This window comes from Erinaceus europaeus, chromosome 18 (genome assembly GCF_950295315.1).
Source record: "Erinaceus europaeus chromosome 18, mEriEur2.1, whole genome shotgun sequence".
Classification (NCBI taxonomy): domain Eukaryota; kingdom Metazoa; phylum Chordata; class Mammalia; order Eulipotyphla; family Erinaceidae; genus Erinaceus; species Erinaceus europaeus.
In genome coordinates this window covers 74,959,507-74,980,967 of record NC_080179.1, presented here as the reverse complement: position 1 = coordinate 74,980,967, position 21,461 = coordinate 74,959,507, and the positions used below count along the sequence as shown (strand labels likewise).

General features: G+C 47.7%; 2 protein-coding genes across 10 annotated transcripts in view; both read left to right on the top strand.

Moving 5' to 3' along the window:
- The window catches only part of ARHGEF4 (Rho guanine nucleotide exchange factor 4), a 129,855-nt gene that overhangs the window by 96,107 nt on the left and 12,287 nt on the right, over positions 1-21,461 (top strand). For 7 of the 9 annotated variants that reach the window (XM_016187191.2, XM_060178178.1, XM_016187192.2 and 4 more), the window contains one exon: positions 12,241-12,380. The exons of 1 other annotated variant lie outside the window; for it this stretch is intronic. In XM_016187191.2, coding sequence (XP_016042677.2) covers positions 12,241-12,380 — 140 coding nt within the window. Of the gene's footprint in view, positions 1-12,240; positions 12,381-21,120; positions 21,324-21,461 lie in introns of those variants that run through there. One more of the 9 variants, XM_007520902.3, reaches the window with a different exon arrangement.
- SMIM39 (small integral membrane protein 39) lies at positions 19,783-20,043 on the top strand. Its single transcript, XM_060178186.1, has one exon. It carries the CDS (start codon positions 19,846-19,848, stop codon positions 20,014-20,016), a length of 171 nt encoding a protein of 56 aa, XP_060034169.1. The 5' UTR covers positions 19,783-19,845; the 3' UTR covers positions 20,017-20,043.

Genomic DNA, 21,461 nt, shown 5'->3' with positions numbered 1-21,461 from the left:
ACAAGGGGAAACTGAGTCAGGAAAGCTTTTCCCTCCATGCTGGACCCCTGGAAGGGAGAGGCTGGCAGGTGGGGTATCTTTTTAGACTTCCGTCTTTATGATGGGAGTTCCCCTCTGCTCTTACCAAGCTTTCGCAACTAACCCCACACCCCTTTAGGACCCATGGCTGGAGCACTCAGGTGGTTCAGAGGACTTGATGTGTGCCAGGCTGTGTGTGAGCGGTGAAGTACACATGGAAATAAGTTGTTCCTGGCCTTCAAGGACGTTTGCCATAAGGGGGACTTAGATCGGTAAAGGGGCATTCAGTGACGACACATCATCAGGAATTAGTGCAGAAGCAGATGGCTGTCGGATCTGTAGAGGGTGGTAAAGTGTACTGCGGAAGGCAGGGGCGGTGACTGCCCAGTCTGAGGAGCCCAGAGGGTATGTGAAAAGTTCACACACCGTATCAAAGCACAGCAGAAGCCTGGAACAAAGCATGAATGTTAACACTTGTCACTTCTATTCACCGTTGCACGGGAGAGTCTGACCATTGTGACTAGGCAAGAAAAATAGATGAAATTAATCATAAATGGAAAGGAGAAAGTAAAACTATCTTAAATCACAAATGACATCATGTTACATATAGAAGCCCTAAAGAACGCACAGACACATACACACACACGGAGCTAATAATTGAATTTCCAGGTATAAGATTAACACATCAAATGAGTTGCACTCCTGCAAATGAAATTCAGAAAATAATTCCACTTACAGTACCATCAAAATACTCAACAAAAGTATTGCAAGACTTGTATACCAAAACTATAAAGCATAGCTAAAATACTTAACAGATCAACATGATCAACAGACTCAAAACAACACCTACTAAAATCCCAGCTAGATTTTCTTGTACATCAACAAACTGATCCTGGAATTCATTTATATGGAATTTCAAGGGAAATAACATAGATGAACAATCTTTAACAGAAGAAAATTTGAGGACTCATACTTCCTAATATCAAAACAGTACAAAGCTACAGGAATCAAAGTAATATAGTACCTCTTTAGAAATGGAGAGTTCATAAATAGACTTTTTTTTCTTTTATCATTTCCTTTATTGGGCGGATTAATGGTTTACAGTCAACAGTAAATTATAGTAGTTGGTACATGTGTAACATTTCTCAGTTTTCCACATGACACTCTTAAACCCCCCCCCCCCACATCACCAGATCTCCCTCCACCATCCTGCTCCAGGACCTGAGCACTTCCCCTCACCCCAGAGACCTTTACTCTGGTGCAAGACACCAGCTCCAGTCCAAGTTCCGCTTTGTGTTTTCCCTTCTGTTCTTATTTTTCAGCTTCTGTCTATGAGTGAGATCATCCCATCTTCACCCTTCTCTTTCTGGCTTATCTCACTTAACTTGATTCCTTCAAGCTCCATCCAAGACGGCCTATACTTGTAGTTGTCCTCTTTCCCTGATGAAGTGCACACTCGCAGTTCTCTGTGCCGTGAGGCACACAGGAGCCAGAGACACAGTGCCCATCACCCTTGGATTTTCCCACGCCTATGCCCCCCTCCATCTCTCAGGTACAGCTAATACGTAATCAAAAATACACAAACACCCACAACCCACATGCCTGTTCTCACCTGTGTGTCTCAGCCACATGCTTGGTGGCCCCATTTCAACTTCCTTCTCCATTGTTTCCCAAATCATTTTAACCTTTCTCTGCTCCGTGTCAATCTCCCCTTTGCCCAAGAACATCCCCTTGACTATGCCAGCCTGCCTGTCTCTGTATGTGTGCATTTGCCGTCATGGTGAGCACAGATCACCAGTGAGACATTCCTAGTAAATGTAGCCTGGGCCCCTTCTCGGAAGGGACACACTGGTCACGCTTCCATCACGGACAGTCTGAGACGACATTGTGCATTGGTTCTCAGCTTCCGGTTTGGTTGGTTGTGTTCTGTATTGTCGCCTCACTGTTCCACTTTTTGTATTATTATTATTTATTTTCCTTTTTGTTGCTCTTGTTTTTTTATTGTTGTTGTAGTTATTAGTGTTGTTATTGATGTCGTCATTGTGAGCTAGGACAGAGAGAAATGGAGAGAGGAGGGGAAGACAGAGAGGGGGAGAGAACAGACAGACACCTGCAGACCTGCTTCACCGCCTGGGAAGCGACTCCCCTGCAGGTGGGGAGCCGAGGGCTCAAACCAGGATCCTTATGCGGGTCCCTGCGCTTTGCGCCACGTGCTCTTAACCCTCTGCGCTAAGGCCCGACTCCCACTGTTCCACATTTTTATGTGTTTGTTTTTATAGAGACAGAAAAATTACGAAGGACAGGAGAGATCGAGATAGAGACCTGCAGCTCTGCTTTACCACTCCTGAAACCTCCCCTCTGCAGCTGGGGGGTAGGAACGCAGGGCCTCGCATAGTGTAACATTTATTCCTCATGCACGGGTTCTGTTTAGTTAGGTAGACTGTCCCGCCTTCTATAAATCACAGCTGGAGTATTATGCACACTGTTGTACTTCTAGAATGCCTGTGACTTTACTGGCTCAATAGACTCATATTTGGAGATGCCACTGTGCATCTCTGAATACTTGGAACCCACCGAGAGAGCTAATTCCACAAGGTGCTGGAGTCGCCTTCTCTGCCTTGTGCTTCCAAAGTTCTCCAAGTAAACAGGTTTTTGTTTTGTTTTGTTTTCCTGAAGGGCCAGACTCCCTCACAGTCTTCCTGCAAAACTCTGCTCAGTGTGTCTGTTCTCCCTCTGCCTTCCAGTCCCCAGCGGGTTACCATCCTGTTCAGAGTCTCACATCCTTGGAAATGCCCTTCACCCACCCACAAGACCCCGTTGGTTTCTTTCTTTTTTTAATGTTTTATTTATTAATTAACGAGAAAGATAGGAGGAGAGAGAGAAAGAACCAGACATCACTGTGGTACATGTGCTGCCAGGGACTGAACTCAGGACCTCACGCTTGAGAGTCCGATGCTTTATCCACTGCGCCACCTCCTGGACCACCCCGTTGGTTTCTCATACAAGTGAGGTATGTACCAGGAGCTGCGGGTCCCTGGCATTGGGCATTTTGTGTGCTGTGAACCGTCTTAGCTACTGTTTTATTTATTTATTTTTTATATTTATTTAATCAGTTTTAGTGAGTGAGAGACATAAAGATAGGAAGATCAGAGCTGCACTCAGCTCTGTCTTGTGGTGCTAGGGATTGAACCTGGAACCTTAGAGCTTCAGGCATAGAAGTCTTTTTGCATCATGATTATGCTATCTCCCTTGCTTTCTCTTTCTTTCTGCCCTTCTTTCTTTTTCTGCCTGAGTTTGGTACCTGCACAATGACTCCGTTGCTTCCAGTGAATGTTTTTCTTTCTTCCTTCCCCTCTCTCTCTCTCTCTCTCTTTCTTTCTTGACACAGACAGAGAGAAAGAGAGAGACAGACTTGCAGCACTGCCTGACTACTCAAGAAGCGTCCCCCTGCAGGTGAGGACAGGGTGCTTGAGCCAGGTCCTGGTGCATGGTAGCATGGGCACTCTGCGAGGTGTGTCCGCACCTGGCCTCTCATCTTGGTGTCGGAGTGGAGAGCGCCTTACTCTGGAGGCAGTGAGACTTGCCATCCACACCCTCCCCTGTTGTAAGGCACAAACACTGAGTCCTTACTACTTGCCTGTCAGACAGTGGTGATTCCGGAGCCACAGGAACACTGTACAGTAGAATATCACGCCGCTGTTAAAATGCTCGAGTCGTCTCCATTGCCTTGCTTTGGATAGAACTCGAAGGTATGTTGAGTGAAATGTGTCGGAAAGAGAAGAGCCAGTACTGATGATCTCTTTCATAGGTGGAACTTAAGAAGCAAGGACAGGAAGGAAAACATAAGGTGAAACTTGGGCCGAGTGTGGTGATTTTACCAAAGCAGAGGACTCTGGGGAAGGAGGGAGAGGGTGGAATGAAGGGGCTGGGTGTATGATAATGGAAAAGGACCTAGGTTGGGGGAAGAGTGTCTTGGAGATGCCCATCACTGGGAGATGAGGTCACATCTGTGTGTCAGCACCTGTCCTGTAAACCACCAGCCCCCTTCCCAATAAGATGGGCAGGAAATGAATGAAATAGAGAAGCAGTCTTATGAATCCTGAGCTCTCGGTAAATGTGAAGTCTTTTTCTCCCTTCTGAACTTGAGAATCATTTCATCACATGCCTCCAGTATCTTCCAAAGCTCCTAGAAGCCAAGTTCTGGCCAAGGTAGATACAGCAAAGCCTGACTGATGACAACACACAGCCTCTGTGTCCTGAGAAGCAGCAGGACAAGCTGCCTGTGGGCGAGTGGGTGGAAATAAGTCTTAAAGATACTCTGGGCAGATGTGCTTGGTCAGGGAGAGAGACAGCAGCAGCCTAGAAGCCTGAAGAGTTGTGCTGACACTGATGTGAAGGCAGGGTCACCTTCAGTCACCTCTGAATGCCGTCCTAGCCAGCAGCCTGCCTCTCTCTGGAGAGTGAGTGACAGCAGTTGCAATATTACTAAATACTTGGAGACACTGAAGAAAAAACCATCTGACAGCCCCGCCTAAAAATGCAAAGCCCAGCACTGTTACAGCTCCATTCTCCAATGGCCTCCACTCCTGACTTCTGCAGTCATTTGTTCTGAGACTGATGGGCTTAATTAGAAAGAACTTAACTGGGGTAACTGGGCCACGATGATTTGAAGACGTTTCTACAGGAATCCTCCACATGGGGTTTTTGCTGAAATAGGACTCCTCCCTCAGATAAAAAGATCAAGACAGAGAGACAGTGGGGGGGGGGGGGAGGAGGGGAAAGAACACAGCACTTCTTCTTCTAGCGTTTGCCCTTCTTCCGTAGCCAGTCAACAGCGTCAGGTTGAGCCTGATGTCAAGTTTCCAGACCTCCTTTGAATCTGGAGAGGTGGCAGTCGTTGACTATGTGGGTCATCGTCTGTCTGGAGCCGCAGGGGCAGTTCGGGTTGTCTCTGGCTCCCCAGCGATGGAACATAGCGGCGCACCGGCCATGGCCTGTTCGATAGCGATTGAGGAGGGCCCGATCATAACGTGCCAGGTCAAAGCCGGGTTGACGCTCGCAGGGGTCTGTGATGAGGTGTTTGTTCTTGACCTCAGCTGACTGCCAGCTCTGTTTCCAAGAGACTGGAACAGAGACTGAGCTGGTAAAATAGCACATTTGGATAGTAAGCTGCTTTGCATGTGCATGACTTGGGTTTGAGCCTGGCCCCCTACCACACTGAAGGAAGCATTAATGCTGTGGTCCCTCTCTCTCTCTCTCTCTCTCTCTCTCTCTCTCTGCCTTCTCTGTATCTAAATACAAAGGAAGGAAGAGGAGCAGGAAATAAAAAAAGGAATCACAGCAGTGATGTTTGCTTCACTGTGTTGGGAGTAGGGCTCAAACCTGGACCTTACACATGGCAAAGCAGGAAATGGGACTTTTTAAGCCCCAACACTTTATTTTATATTTTTACACCATGTTCACAGCAATTTTTTTCTTTTTTTAAATATTTATTTATTTTCCCTTTTGTTGCCTTTGTTTTATTGTTGTAGTTATTATTGTTGTTGTTATTGATGTTATTGTTGTTGGATAGGACAGAGAGAAATGGAGAGAGGAGGGGAAGACAGAGAGGGGGAGAGAAAGACAGACACCTGCAGACCTGCTTCAGTGCCTGTGATGCAACTCCCTGCAGGTGGGGAGCCGGGGGCTCGAACCAGGATCCTTATGCTGGTCCTCGCGCTTTGCGCCACATGTGCTTAACCCACTGCACTACCGCCTGGCTCCCAGAATTTTTTTTTTTACAGCAGAACAAAAGATAGAAACAAAACCTAAACATCATTAGCAGATGAATACACAAAGTATAAAGATACACATACAATGGAATGCTAATCAGGGCCAGGTGGTGGTGCACCAGGTTGAGTGTACACTTACAGTGAACAAGGACCTGGGTTCAGGACCCTGGCCCCCACCTGCAAAGGGGAAGCTTTATAAGTGGTGAAAAATTTGCAGGTGCCTCCTCCTCCTCCCCCTCTTATTCTTTCTTTCCTCCTCCTCCTTCTCCTCTTCCTCCCCCCTTCTTTTTCTCTCTCTGTCTCTATTTTTTTTTCTTTTTATCCCTCTCTTCCCTCTTGATTTCTAGTGAACACTGATACAACTCCAACCCCAGCAAAATGCTGTCAGACCCACAGTATATTTACCATGGCCAAGTGGAATTAGTCTTTGGATTGCAAAGGTGCTTCAACATTGAATTTAAATGATACACCGCATTAACAGAGTAACAGATAAAAGCCACATGATCAACTCCATTTTGTTCCAGTGATCTGAGTGTCATTCTTGTTCCAATACTGCACTGTTTTACTTACTATTGCTTTGTAGTATAAACAGAAGTCGAGGAGGATGATCCCTCCTCTTTATTTTTTTTCTTTCTTTTATTCCTGTTTCTCTGTATTGCTTTGGCTATTCATGGTCTTTTGTGGGTCCCCACGAATTTTGGGCTAATTTGTTCAATTTCCTTGGGAGAAAAATGCCACTGGGATTTTAACAGGGATTGTGTTGAATCTATAGATTGCTTTAGGTAGGATGCCATGTTAATAATAATTATTTTTCTTTTTTATGAACAAGGGTCATCCTTCCATCTCTTTGTGTCATCCTCTACTTCTGTTCACAATACCATGTGGTTTTCATCGTAAACATCTTCTATCCCCTTTGTTCAGCTCACTCTCCACGGTATTTGATCATTTTTGATTCAGTTGGAGCTGGGATGGCTTCGTGCATGTCCCTTTCCTCTGGCTCATCATTTGAGTGTAGAAATTCTACAGATCGGGAGTCGGGCGGTAGCGCAGCGGGTTAAGTGCACGTGGCGCAAAGTGCAAGGACCGGTTTAAGGATCCTGATTCAAGCCCCCCAGCTCCCCACCTGCAGGGGATTTGCTTCACAGGGGAGTTGCTTCACACGGTGAAGCAGGTCTGCAAGTGTCTGTCTTTCTCTCCTCCTATCTCCCCAGTTCTCTCTGCCCTATCCAACAATGACGACATCAGTAACAACAACAATAATAACTACTACAACAATAAAAAACAAGGGCAACAAAGGGGAAAATAAATAAATATAAAAATTTTAAAAATAAATAAATATTGGTAGTTGGGCGGTAGCGCAGCGGATTAAACGCAGGTGGCGCAAAGCAAAGCACAAGGACTGGCGTAAGGATCCAGGTTCAAGCCCCCGGCTCCCCACCTGCAGGGGAGTCACTTCACAGGTGGTGAAGCAGGTCTGCAGGTGCCTGTCTTTCTCTGCCCCTCTCTGTCTTCCCCTCCTCTCTCCATTTCTCTGTGTCCTATCCAACAACAATGACAGCAATAACAATGATAATAATAACCACAACAATGGTAAAACAACCAGGGTGACAAAAGGGAAAAAATGGCCTCCAGGAGCAATGGATTCGTGGTGCCGGCACCGAGTCCCGGCAATACCCTAGAGGCAAAAAAAAAAAAAGGGATTTGTTCCTGACGCTGTGCTGAAGCTGAATATTAGATGGTGGATATTAGATGGAAGACTCACTTTGAACCTACTTTCCATTGCTCCAGGTTCAGACTCACTGAAAGGCAAGTCTGTGAGCAGCTGAGAAGCCAGCTGGGACCAACTAAGAAAAGAGTCAAGAAATATAGTGACTCTTAAAAAAGATTCTTTTTTCTCTCCCCTAGAGACCAGTGATTTTAAAACTCCACAGACAAAGTCTGGCAGAGGGAGATAGAATATGAATCTTTCAAATTAGGCTAGAGCATTTACAAATCAAATTCTAGAAATATTACCAAGTAGTAATCAAATTATTAAAGCCATGTAGCACTGGAAGAAATCATAGAAGCTCTAAGCATGAAAAGATAGTTTGTAGTCTCAGATTAGAGAACTGAATAAAGATATCAGTTCTCCCCAAATTCATACAGGCATTGTGCAGTTCCTAGCAAAACCTCCACACCAAGATCCTTTCGTAACTACACATGAAATATTTTGAAAAATTATTTAAGAGGGCAGAGTAGCAAGAATATCTTAAATCTACTTTTAATTTAATTTTATTGCATTTTCATTTATTTATTTTACACAGAGAGCTGCTCAGCTCTGGCTTATGGTGGTGCTGGGGATTGAACCTGGGATTTCAGAGTCTCAGACATGAAAATAATTTGCAGAACCATTATACTATCTCCCCAGCCCAAATAGCTCTGATAAAGGAAGAAAAAGAAAGAAGAGGCATTCTACCAAATTAAAAAAAAAATTACATAGTTACAGAAAACAGGATTGATTGTGTGTTATCAGAATACACAATCAGCAGTACAGAACAGAGAATCCAGAAGAATGCCATGCAAAGCAACCAATTGTAAAACAGCTTTATTTAAATCAAGGCCATATAAGTCATTGTTTGTGGAAATGCAAAATTTAGTAGTTTTTGATATAGTGAACTTTAATTGTAATATGTATATGCCATTTTGGTGGCGATTTTCACAATGTGTGCAGCCATCACCAGTGTATATTGACAAGTTCTTTTCATCACCTAAAATGAAAATGCCAATCTTTTGACAGCCTCTGGTAATCTTTATTCTGTTTTTTATCACTAAGAATTTGCTGGGGTGATAAAATGTTGAACTCTCAAGCACGAGGTCTTGAGTTTGATCACTAGCATTGCGTATGTCAAAATGATGTTCTAGTGGCCTCTCTCCCTTTCTCTCTCCCTCTCTCTCTCCCTCTCTCTCTCTCCTCTCTCACTGCCTCTCTGTCTCTATTTGGAAAAATATCTAAAGTATTTGCCTATTCTGTACTCCATAATTAATATACAAAAATCTGTTGCATTTCTATGTGCAAGTGAACTAGAAAAGAAGGAATTCAAGAAAGCAGTTTGATTTACAATGGTAACAATGAGAAGTTACCAATGGCAGTAAGAAATATATCTCTCTGCTAAAGGGATACAAGGAGACACAGAAACTAGATGTGTCATGAAGTGAAAGAATTAACATTCCTTTTTAAATTTTTCTTTATTAGGGAATTAATGTCTTACAGTCAACAGTAAAAAACAGTTTGTACATGTATAACATTTCCCAGTTTTCCACATAACAATACAACCCCTGCTAGGTCCTCTGCCGTCACATGTTCCAAGAAGGTATTAACATTCTTTTTTTTTCTTTTTTTTTTTTTCCTCCAGGGTTATTGCTGGGCTCGGTGCCTGCACCATGAATCCACCGCTCCTGGAGGCCATTTTTTCCCCCTTTTGTTGCCCTGGTTGTCATAGCATCGTTGTGGTTATTATTATAACCATTGTTGATATTGTTCGTTGTTGGACAGGACAGAGAAAAATGGAGAGAGGAGGGGAAGACAGAGAGGGGGAGAGAAAGATAAACACCTGCAGACCTGCTTCACCACCTGTGAAGCGACTCCCCTGCAGGTGGGGAGCCGGGGGCTCGAACCGGGATCCTTGTGCTTTGCGCCACATGCGCTTAATCCACTGCGCCACCGCCCGACCCCCGGTATTAACATTCTTAAAGTGACAGTACTACACAAAGCATTGCACAGAGTCCTTGAAATCCATATAAAAACTCAATACTAGTCCTGAATTGGTGAAGCTGAGTGATAGGGATCTTCACACCTTCTGCCAAATGCTCAGGTTGGTAAGTCAGCTTTGGGACACTGGCACATCTAGAAGCCAAGATGCTGCACCTAAGTGCCGCCACCGTAGAGTGTGAATTCATATCAAGAGTGACGATGCCACCTGAGGCAGGAAGCAAAATCTTGGATATTACAATGGCTTGTATTCCCTCAGAGAACTTTGGGATATGCATGGTGTTGACGTTTCTTTTCTTTTTCTTTTTTTTCCTTTTTGTTGCCCTTGTTTTATTGTTGTGGTTATTATTGTTGTTGTCGTTCCTTGTTGGATAGGACAGAGAGAAATGGAGAGAGGAGGAGAAGACAGAGAGGGGGAGAGAAAGACAGACACCTGCAGACCTGCTTCACCGCCTGTGAAGCGACTTCCCTGCAGGTGGGGAGCCGGGGCTCGAACTGGGACCCTTATGCCGCTCCTTGTGCTTTGCACCACGTGCGCTTAACCCACTGCGCTACTGCCCAACTCCCATACTGGCTCTTTCTAAAGGGGAGGGGAAAGAGATTCGAGTAGTGCACACAGGAGAGTCAATTCCAAGATCCTGATGATTTTCTTTATTATTGGGATCAGTGGTTTACAGTAAGTACAGTCGTTGATGCTTGTGTAAAAATTTCTCAATTTTCTGCAAAACACTGTCATCCTTCACCATCATCCATTAAGACCTCAAAGTCCCCAACCCCCATGTTTTCTGAAGTAGGAGGAAAATGAATAGAGGGTTGGCAAGATAGCCTATCTGAACAGTGCACCAGCTTTGTCCTAGACGTGACCCAGATTCAAGCCTGGCCCCCCGCACTGCACTGAAGGAAGCTTTAGTGTCAGGGCATCTTTCCTTCTGTCTATCTTGGTCTCTGTCTTTCCACCTAAAAAAGTTGGCCTGGGACAGGGGGTAGATAGCATTATGGTTATGCAAAGAGATTCTCATGCCTGAGGTTCCAAAGTCCCAGGCTCAGTGTGTGTTCTCACCCCCCACCACCACCACCCCCCCACACACACACCCCACCATCAGCTAGAGCTGAGCAGTGCTCTGGTGAAAAGAAAAAAAAAAGTTGTCCTGGAGCGCTGAAGCCTCAGTGAAGACCAAAAAAAAGCAGCATTAGTGTTCATATTGCTAATTTTCAAACTCTGTTTGAAAATTACTATTTCCTTGAAAATATATAGTAATCATAAAATAAAATACTTTGGACGCAGCTTTGGTTCAGGGTTGAAGATGAATGGGGAGTTTATTACATTGTGGTACAGCTGTACGGAACGGAACTGTTTAGGGGGAGCAAAACAGGCAATAGGGCAGAGATATTGGCTAGTCATAATGCCAGAAGCCATGAGTCTTTTAAGCTAGGCTTACCAGGGCTGAGCTCCACATGTTCAGGTCCCGTGAGAAGTGGCCATAGTGGGGTCCGCAGAGGAGAGCAGACACTGAGTTTGCAGGAGTACAGAGGACATAGCTTGAACCCACACACTTAAATGAGTTCTGACATGCCCAGAATCCACTGTGGGTTTGCACACTGTGCTCCTAGACTGACGTCAGCCATATGCTAATTACAACTTGAGCTATGTTCCAACAGAAATATATATATATATATATATATATATATATATATATATATATGCAGGATATATATGAACATAGAAATATATTGGGGTTGTTGGAGAAGTTGTGATCTATTTTTGCACAGAAAAACAGAAAAATGTGTCATGACTTTTCTAACAACTGAATACATGTGTCTGTTGTGTGGAAAATTATCAGCACTTTTCTTACTAAGGATTTTCCACCATACCTACTACATTGGCGCACAGTTTAGGATTGAATTCTTTTTTAAAAAATATTTTTTATTTATTTATGAGAAAGATAAGAGGAGAGAGAAAGAACCAGACATCACTCTGTTACATGTGCTGCTGGGACTTGAACTCAGGACCTCATGCTTGAGACTCTAGTGCTTATCCACTGCACCACTTCCCAGGCCACAGGACTGAATTCTTTATATATTTTATTTTATACATTAATTTATTTCTTGATTGAGACAGAGAAATTGAGAGAGAAGGGAAAGATGATAGAAAGGGAGAGGGAAAGATGCCTGCAGCGCTGCTTCACTGCTTGTGACAGACAGCAGCTGGGAAGCAGGGGCTGAACCTGGTGCCTTGCAGAACTGTAACATGCATTCTGCTGTACGCCACTGCCCGGCCCCCTGGGGTTGTATGTATATATGTTTGTATTTATTTGTTTGTATTTATTGCCAGAACTCTGCTGAGCAATGTTTATGGTGGTGCCTGGGACTGAACCTGGGACCTTCCTGCCTCAGGCATTGAAGTCTTTTTGCATCACTGGTGACTCTGCTGTCTCCCTAGCCTGGGATGGAAGTTAACTGCAGGGGACTGACTCTTGGGGACTGCGCTTGGGCAGATACTGGTGACCCAGTGTGGGGACTGCTGGGAGCTGAGTGGCAGGGGAGGGGCAGGAGAGACCTGTGTCCTCGCTGTTCCTACACCAAGAATGGTCTGCACAGAAGCACCCAGATCTCCGCCCGCCTCCCAAGGAAGGAGCGAGTCTTCCCTTTCTTGCGAGTCCTCCTGCCCCCACCCCCCTCGCCAGCTGCTCTTTCTCCTTCCAGCCCTTCCTGATGGAACCCTGGAAACAGCCCTGTGCACCGACGAGACGGGCAGCGTGGAGGACCTGTACGAGGACGCGCACTGCTCTGGCCACCACTACAGCCACCCTGGAGGAGGCGGCGAACAGCTGGCCATCAACGAGGTAGGGCAGCCACGGGGCAGCTGAGCGCGGGGCCGGGTAGAGCTGGCCTCTCTCTGCCTTTGTTCCAGAGCCATCTTGGGTGGGAGAAAGTGTTTACCACTGATCCTTCCCACCCTCCAGCAAGTGGTCTGGGCAGGGCCAGGGTCAAGGCACCTGCAGAGTGACTGTCTTCCTCTCCACTCCAACATCTCTAAGGCAATGCAGTTGTTACTATGACAACCATGGCAAGCCCCCCTTTTTTTATTATTATTTCTTCCTAAGCAAAAGAAATTGCTAAGAAGTTTCATCTCAGCAAAACTGGCTCCTATGCCAAAGTCTTCATTTTGCTTTCTCTGGAAAGAGAGAAAGGTGCAGGCATTGGCTTCTTGCTTTCCTCCTCCTCCTCCTCTTTCTCCTCTTCCTCCTCCTCCTCCTCTCTCCTTCTCCCTCCCCTCTTGCCCCACCCTATTTTTGCACTCAACTTAGAAGGAGATGTCGCACATAAGGCAGTAGCTTGTCTGAGTTTATTAGCACACAAATCCAGAGTGGCGCCATGTTCTTCTGGTCATGATACACTATGCATTTCTGCCTCCTTAAAGCCAGAATTAGTTGCTCAGGGAGTGTTGTTTTCGACGGGTTAGGTTGTTTTCGCCGGGCTGGCTTCACGGGCGGGTAACAGACGACCAGAGACTCATGGTTGAGCTGTAGGCAGTATCTCTTTATTCATGCAGGACGCAGCCCAATCTAAGACGAGCTAAGCTAAACTCAAGTAAAGTATCCTCAAACTCACAATGCTGTCTTTATATATATTTGCCAAGTAGGGTGGAAACAGGATGTGACATAGAGAGGGTGGAGAGAAAAGTGACTGGTGACAATCAGAGTGTGACAAGGAGAGGATCAGGGTGTGACAAGGAGAGGGGGTGGAGCAAAGACATATCATGAAACAGTGGGGATTGAACCAATGCCCTGGAGGGAGGGTGGTGCTTGTTAACAGCAGTTATGTAAATAGAATAGTGTTAAGTAGGGGGGATTTAAACCAAATGAAACAGAAGGGGTCTCATGCATACCAACAAGGGAGGTGGTAGAGTGTAGGACTACCATGCAGGAGATCCTGAGTTCAAGTCAAGTCCTAGTAGTGCATCTGTGCCAGAGTAGTGTTCAGTTCTCTCTCTCTCTCTCTCATAAAATAAATTTAAAAAGCAAACAAACAAAAAAGCAGCTGGGGAGAAAGCATAGTGATTATGCAAAAAGACTTTCAGACCGGAGTCTCAAAGGTCCCAGGCTCAATTCCCAGCCCCGCCATAAGCCAGAGCTGAGCAGTTGTGCTGTGTTCTGGATAAAACAAACAAACAGGTTCGAGCCCTGGCTCCCCACCTGCAGGGGAGTCACTTCACAGGCGGTGAAGCAGGTCTGCAGGTGTCTATCTTTCTCTCCTCCTCTCTGTCTTCCCCTCCTCTCTCCATTTCTCTCGGTCCTATCCAACAATGACGACAACAACAATAATAACTACAGCAATAAAACAACAAGGGCAACAAAAGGAAATAAATAAATTAATTAAATAAAATATTAAAAAAAACAAACAGACAGACAGAATTGACCACCCAGGCTTTTGCAGTATTCATGAGACTTTTCCTCAGGAGATGACAGAGTCAGGCTTTAATGTCTTTGTGACCACTTAAGAATGTGATGTTCCCCAACAAGGGCAACAAAAGGGAATAAATATTAAAAAAAAAAAAAGAATGTGATTTCTTGGGGTTGGGCGGTAGCACAGCAGGTTAAGCGCAGGTGGCACGAAGCACAAGGACCAGCATGAGGATCCCGGTTCGAGCCCCCAGCTCCCCACCTGCAGGGGAGTCGCTTCCCAGGCGGTGAAGCAGGTCTGCAGGTGTCTGTCTTTCTCTCCCCCTCTCTGTCTTCTCCTCCTCTCTCCATTTCTCTCTGTCCTATCCAACAACAAGGACAACAATAATAACTACAACAACAATAAAAAACAAGGACAACAAAAGGGAAAATAAAGATAGATATATATACTTATATTAAAGAATGTTATGTTCTTATTACCCACTTAATTATTGATGAAGAAACTTTTCTTACAGGTCCAGCTCTAATGAGTTGAAATAGTCCTTAAATGTTGCCTTGTTCAAAATCCATAGCACATAGGGAATAGACATCCAACTGTGTTGATTTTCTCCAGTAAATAAGGCCTTATTTGGAGTGCTTCTCTTAAGTGAATTTTTTTTATGACATGAGTGGATTTATTTCTTTTTAAATTTTAAAAAAATATTTATTTATTCCCTTTTGTTGTCCTTGTTTTATTGTTGTAGTTATTATTGTTGTCGTCATCGTTGGGTAGGACAGAGATAAATAGAGAGAGGAGGGAAAGACAGAGAGGGGGAGAGAAAGACAGACACCTGCAGACCTGCTTCACCGTTTGCAGGTGGGGAGCCGGGGGCTCGAACCGGGATCCTTACGCTGGTCCTTGCACTTTGCGCCACCTGCGCTTAACCCACTGCGCCACCACCCGACTCCCCCACCATGAATTATGAATCCACTGCTCCTGCAGCCATTTCTTTGATATTTTGGGTAGGACAGAGAGAAATTGAGAGGGGAGGGGAAGATAGAGAGGAAAAGATAGACACCTGCAGATTGCAAGCCGTAAAAACTGCCTGAAGGAAACGGGGGGCTGTTCCTTCACGTTGGCCTGTGTGTATTTACTTATTTATTTTATTTTATCAGAGCGTTGTGTGTTGTTAAAATTTTCGTAGGCTCTTGCCGGCCTGGCTAGCTTCACGGGCGGGTAACAGAGACGCGGAGACAACGGCTGGGCAGGGAAGCTGTATTTCTTTATTCAAGAACAACGATTTATAAACTAAGCCAAACTAATGACCAAACAGAACTCTGCTGTCTCTTTGTGGCGGCGCAAGCACTCTCTCTAACTCTGCAACTCAGGAACCCTCTAACTCTGGAACTCTGGAACTCTCCAACTTTGGAACTCTCGCGGGGTTCTTTGGGGTGGGGCCAAGCAGGCCCGCGAAATTAACAGGACTGATTCAATTCTCTTGGCGGGGGAGGGCTAGAACAAACCAATGTAAAGCATACAACAGTTGTGCATTTAAGACTGATGCTGATTGCTGGGATTGAACCTGGAACCTCAAAGCCTACGGCATAAAAGTCATTGTAACCATTATGCTATCTCCTCCAATCTGCAGTGTTATTTTTGTAGTTGTTGCTCTTGTTTTTAACAAATTTGGACCTCAAGCATTTGGGATTTCACCACCCCCAAGCCATTTATTTTTTTCATTGTGCTATATATATGTGTATCTATACATGTGTATATGTGTATATATGTATACTGTGTGTGTATATATATATATATATAGTCAGAAAAGTTATGACGTTTTTCTGTGCAAAAATCCATCATGATTCTTCCAACAAGTGTGTGTGTGAGAGAGAGAAATAGAGACAGAGAGACAGAGAGACAGAGAGAGGGTGAGGCACCACAGAACAGTGCTTTCTCTTATGCTTTAGCACCTCCCAATGAGTTTTTTTAATTTTTTTTAAATTTATTTATTATTTATTTATTTATTCCCTTTTGTTGCCCTTGTTGTTTTATTGTTGTAGCTATTATTGTTGTTGTTGTTGTTGTTGTTGGATAGGACAGAGAGAAATGGAGAGAGGAGAGGGAAGACAGAGAGAGGGAGAGAAAGACAGACACCTGCAGACCTGCTTCACCGCCTGGGAAGCGACTCCCCTGCAGGTGGGGAGCCGGGGGCTCGAACCGGGATCCTTACGCCGGTCCTTGTGCTTTGCGCCACCTGCGCTTAACCCGCTGCGCCACCGCCCGACCCCCTAAGTACACATTTCTAAAAGAGAAAAAATACAAATAGCCAATGTATAAATGCAAAATGAGTAACATTAAAGAGCTGAAAATCAAGCCCAGAGGATGTATCACCTCAGAACTCTTAGAGTGGCTGTCATCAAGGGACAGGAATGCTGGTGATGGTGCAGAGAAAATGAGAGCGCCAGCAAATGGAGCACCAGCTTTACAGTCGGTGGAGTGATGCTGTGGTGTCTCTCCTTCTCTCCCTCTCTGTGTCTCATGCTCTCTCTAGGGGAAAAAAAGAGCGTAAGGAAGCAGTGGAGTTGTGGAGGCACGGATCCCCAGCGTAACCCTGGTGACAATAAGAGAAAATTAAAAGGGAAGCTTTGTAAAGTGTTGGTGGTCATGTAAACTAGTGCAGCCTTTATTGAAAACAGCATGGCGGGCATGCTCAGCGGGGAAGCAACTACAGAAGCCAGACCTTCCACCTTCTGCATCCCACAGTGACCCTGGGTCCATGCTCCCAGAGGGATAAAGAATAGGAAAGCTATCAGGGGAGGGGATGGGATACGGAGTTCTGGTGGTGGGAATTGTGTGGAGTTGTACCCCTCTTATCCTATGGTTTTGTCACTGTTTCCTTTTTATAAATAAAAAATATATATTACTATCTGGGGGCAGGGGAGACAGTGTAGTGGTTATGCAGAAACTTTCACACCTGAAGCTCCAAATTCCCAGGTTCAATATGTAGCATTACCATAAACCAGGACAGAGCTCTGGTCTCTAGCTCTATCTCTCTCATTAAAATAAAATAAAGTAAAATATTTTTTAAAAAACAGTATGGTGGGGAGTTGGGTGATAGCGCAGCAGGTTAAGCACAGGTGGTGCAAGGCACAAGGACCGGTTCGAGCCCCCAGCTCCCCACTTGCAGGGGAGTCGCTTCACAGGCGGTGAAGCAGGTCTGCAGGTGTCTGTCTTTCTCTCCCCCTCTCTGTCTTCCCCTCCTCTCTCCATTTCTCTCTGTCCTATCCAACAACGACAACAACAATAATAACTACAACAATAAAACAACAAGGGCAACAAAAGGGAATAAATAAATAAATATTTTTTAAAAAACAGTATGGCAGTTCCCCAGAAAATTTAAGATAACTGTAATTTAAGATAACTGTACCATCCCAGGATACTCACATCTCCAAAGGAAATTAAATCAAGATCTCCAAGAGTTATCTAACTTCCAAGTCCATTATGGCATTATCTACAAGAGCCAAGCTATGGACACTCTAAATGTTAGCTGACAAGTGAACGGATAAAGAAGCTGTGGTAATGCCTGAGACTGTGCAGTCCCAGATTCAGTCCTTAGCACCACCATGAGCCAGAGCTGATCAGTGCCCTGGTCTTGCTCTCTGCTTCTTTCTTTCTCTCTCTCACTAAAAATAAATAAAATAGGGAGTCGGGCGGTAGCGCAGCAGGTTAAGCCGCACGTGGCGCGAAAAGCAAGGACTGGTGTAAGGATCCCGGTTCGAGCCCCTGGCTCCCCACCTGCAGGTGAGTCGCTTCACAGGTGATGAAACAGGTCTCCAGGTGTCTGTCTTTCTCTCCCCCTCTCTGTCTTCCCCTCCTCTCTCCATCTCTCTCTGTCCTATCCAACAACGACATCAACAACAGCAACTACAACAACGATAAAAAACTAAGGCAACAAAAGGGAAAATAAATAAAAGTAATATAATAAAAATGTATGTACGTCTCAAAAAGAGAGTGAAAGCAGAGCATGTCTTTGGCAGAGAGGGTACAAACCCAAACTCAGAATCTCAGTGCACAAGCCCTGCCCTGCACTTTCCTGCTATGCCATCTCCCAGCAGAAAAAGACATTTTTTTGAAGATCCTGCTTCCTTTATTCTCTTTGCGTTGTATTTTTTTATTAGTGATTTACAAAATTACAAAATAACAGGAGTACAATTCCACACTGTTCCCACTACCAGAGTTCTGTGTCCCCATTCCCGCCACTAGAAACTGCAGTGGTCACAGATATGGACTATTATTTCCTATAGCTATCTATCTATATTTATATACATTTGCCTATTTTTTTTTTCCTATGGTCCTGCCTTCTCTTCCTTTCTAAGTCCACCTACACCTGTTACTACTTCCAAGTGTCCTTCCATTTTTCCTCTTTTCTCTCTGGGTCCTAATGGAATTGGAGTTCAGAGCCCTCTGGTCATCTTCCCCTAACATTTATCCCCCTCTTGGAGTATAGACCAAAAATCTTTTCGGGGTGCAGAAGGTGGGCTTTCTGGCTTCTGTAATTGCCTCTGCGCTAGACATGGGAATTTTTTTTAATTAGAGGGCTAGTGACTTACAGTATAGACTTTAACATAAGGGTGCAGCCTCTCATCTCCGCTTGATAGTGTCTGGGACACATACCAGGACCCGTGTCCCTTCATCCTGTCCTTCTCCCTCCTTCCCCACAGTCCTTTGCTTTGGTGCAGTAGAAATGACCCTCCATAAAATGAAGGGGCAGTTAGGAGGGTGAGGGGCTGTCGAAGCCGGCTGCCCCCACCAAGGAAGGAGAGCTGAGCTGTTGGGCGGAGGCGGGGAGGCCTCAGCGTGGATGGAGCCTCGGTAGGGTCTGTCCCGAGTTCAAGTCCTAGCTTCAGCTGCACTGCATTTTTGTGCGGGATTAAAAGAATTATTGGGGGGTGGGTAGGGGGACCGGGCAGTAGCCCTGCGGGTTAAGCACATGTGACGCGAAGCGCAAGGACCTGCATAAGGATCCCTGTTCGAGCCCCCGGCTCCCCACCTGCAAGGGAGTCGCTTCACAGGTGGTGAAGCAGGTCTGCAGGTGTCTGTCTTTCTCTCCCCCTCTCTGTCTTCCCCTCCTCTCTCCATTTTTCTCTGCCCTATCTAACAATGACGACTTCAATAACAACAATAATAATAACTACAATAAAAAAACAAGGACGGGAGCTGGGCGGTAGCGCAGCGGGTTAAGCGCACGTGGCGCGAAGCACAAGGACCGGCAGAAGGATCCCGGTTCAAGCCCCCGGCTCCCCACCTGCAGGAGATTCGCTTCACAAGTGGTGAAGCAGGTCTGCAGGTGTCTGTCTTTCTCTCCCCCTCTCTGTCTTCCCCTCCTCTCTCCATTTCTCTCTGCCCTGTCCAACGACGACATCAATAACCACAATAAGAACTACAACAAAAACATTATTGGAAGGATTGAGGGTTTACAGTAAATACAATGATAGGTATATGTGCAAAATTCCACATTTTTCTGCAAGACATAGACACTCCCCAGGCCCGGTGCTCCCCCACCCCACCATCACGCACCAGGACCTGAAGGCCCCCTCCGCCCCGAGTCCTTTACTTTGGTGCAATCCACCAGCGCCGTGCGCGGTTAGCACCCGGCCGTTCGGAGCTAGAAGCGGGGGACCCGGGCCACCCTCCATGTCACCCCGCAGTTCCCAGGGGCCCCGCGGCACCCGGCGATCATTCGTCCGCGCCGCCGCGCCCCGCCCTCCGCAGTCCCCGCGCGCCCCCGCAGCCGCCCTGCCAGCCTCGCCCTGGTCGCCGGTCGCCAGGCTCCGGCGTGGGGCTGCGGCGCGCGCTGCGGGCGGCGGGAGCCGGACTCCGCCCTGGGGCTCGCGGCCGCCCAGCGCGGGGACTCGGGCGGGCGCCATGGCGAGGACCCCGCAGGCCGGGCGGCGCGGCACGGCCCCCGGGAGCGTCCTGCGCGCGCTGCTGCGCTGCAACCTGCCCCCCGGCGCGCAGCGCGTGGTGGTCTTCGCGGTGCTGGCGCTGCTCGTGCTCATCAACGTCGTGCTCATCTTCCTGCTGGCCTTCCGCTGACCGCCGCCGCCGCCGCCGTGAGTGAGCCGGCCCGGGGCCGCGGCCCAGACCCCGCTGGGACCCCCCCGGGAGTGTCGCGCCCGGTGCCGGCCCAGGGGCGTGGTGGCACATGGGCCTGGGGGGCTCTGCGTGTGCGCGCGTGTGCCTGCGAGTGCTGCCTGCGGGCACATGGGCCTGGGGGGGCTCTGCGTGTGCTGCCTGCGGGCACATGGGCCGGGGGGGCGGGGGGGGGACTCTGCGTGTGCGCGCGTGTGCCTGCGAGTGCTGCCTGCGCGCACATGGGCCGCGGGGCCTCTGCGTGTGCTGCCTGCGGGCACATGGGCCGCGGGGCCTCTGCGTGTGCTGCCTGCGTGCCTGCGAGTGCTGCCTGTGCGCACATGGGCCGGGGAGGGGCTCTGCGTGTGCTGCCTGTGCGCACATGGGCCTGGGGGGGGGCTCTGCGTGTGCGCGCGTGTGCCTGTGAGTGCTGCCTGTGTGCACATGGGCCTGGGGGGGCCTCTGCGTGTGCTGCCTGTGCGCACATGGGCCTTGGGGAGCCTCTGCGTGTGCTGCCTGCGGGCACAGGGGCCTGGGGGGGGGCTCTGTGAGTGCTGCCTGTGTGCACATGAGTCTGGAGACCTCTGCGTGTGCTGCCTGTGCGCACATGGGCCTTGGGGGGCCTCTGCGTGTGCTGCCTGCGGGCACATGGGCGGGGGGGAGGGGGCGCTCTGCGTGTGCGCGCGTGTGCCTGTGAGTGCTGCCTGTGGGCACATGGGCCACGGGGCCTCTGCGTGTGCCTGTGAGTGCTGTCTGCCTGTCTGTGCGTGGTGCGGCTGCCCGTTGTGTGGGCGACCCGGGAGTGCGGCGTGGGAGCCGGTGGCTGAGGAGGGGTGCCTGGGGGCTTCATTGTGGGACCCAGGGTAGTCTCAGAAGGTGAGCTTGCACACTCCCCGGACAGAGGCCCTCCCCAGGGGCCGCTTTCAGGTGGGCACCTCACCCCGCAGCCCCTTGTTCCCACACTGCGAACCCTCTGGCAGCCTATCCGAGATCGAGAGGGAAAGGAGCCTGGGAGGGGGCTCCCCCCATGAGTCAAAATCTCAGAATGGAAGGAGGTGGGCAGCCCTGTCCCCTGTCGTGTTTGCAGGCTTGGAACGGTCTCTCCTGTAGGGCAGCTCTGCTCCCCGCCCCCACATGGTCACCTCATGTTTCCGCTACCCACTGACCACCTTCTCCAGCTTTTGGGCGCCCCTCCGACCGAGCTCCAGAAAGGGTCACCTAGACCTCTGGCCAACGAGGCCCCAATGGACTAGCCTCAGACCTTTGAGCTGGTGAGGCACCCTATGGGGACCAGGCACAGGGAGACCCAATCAGCCAGGGAGGTGCCAGGACAAAGAAGTGACCCATCCCCTCACATCAGGCCTTCTAGGGGGCCAAGCAGAGCATGAGTGGAGTCTGTCCCTAGAGGA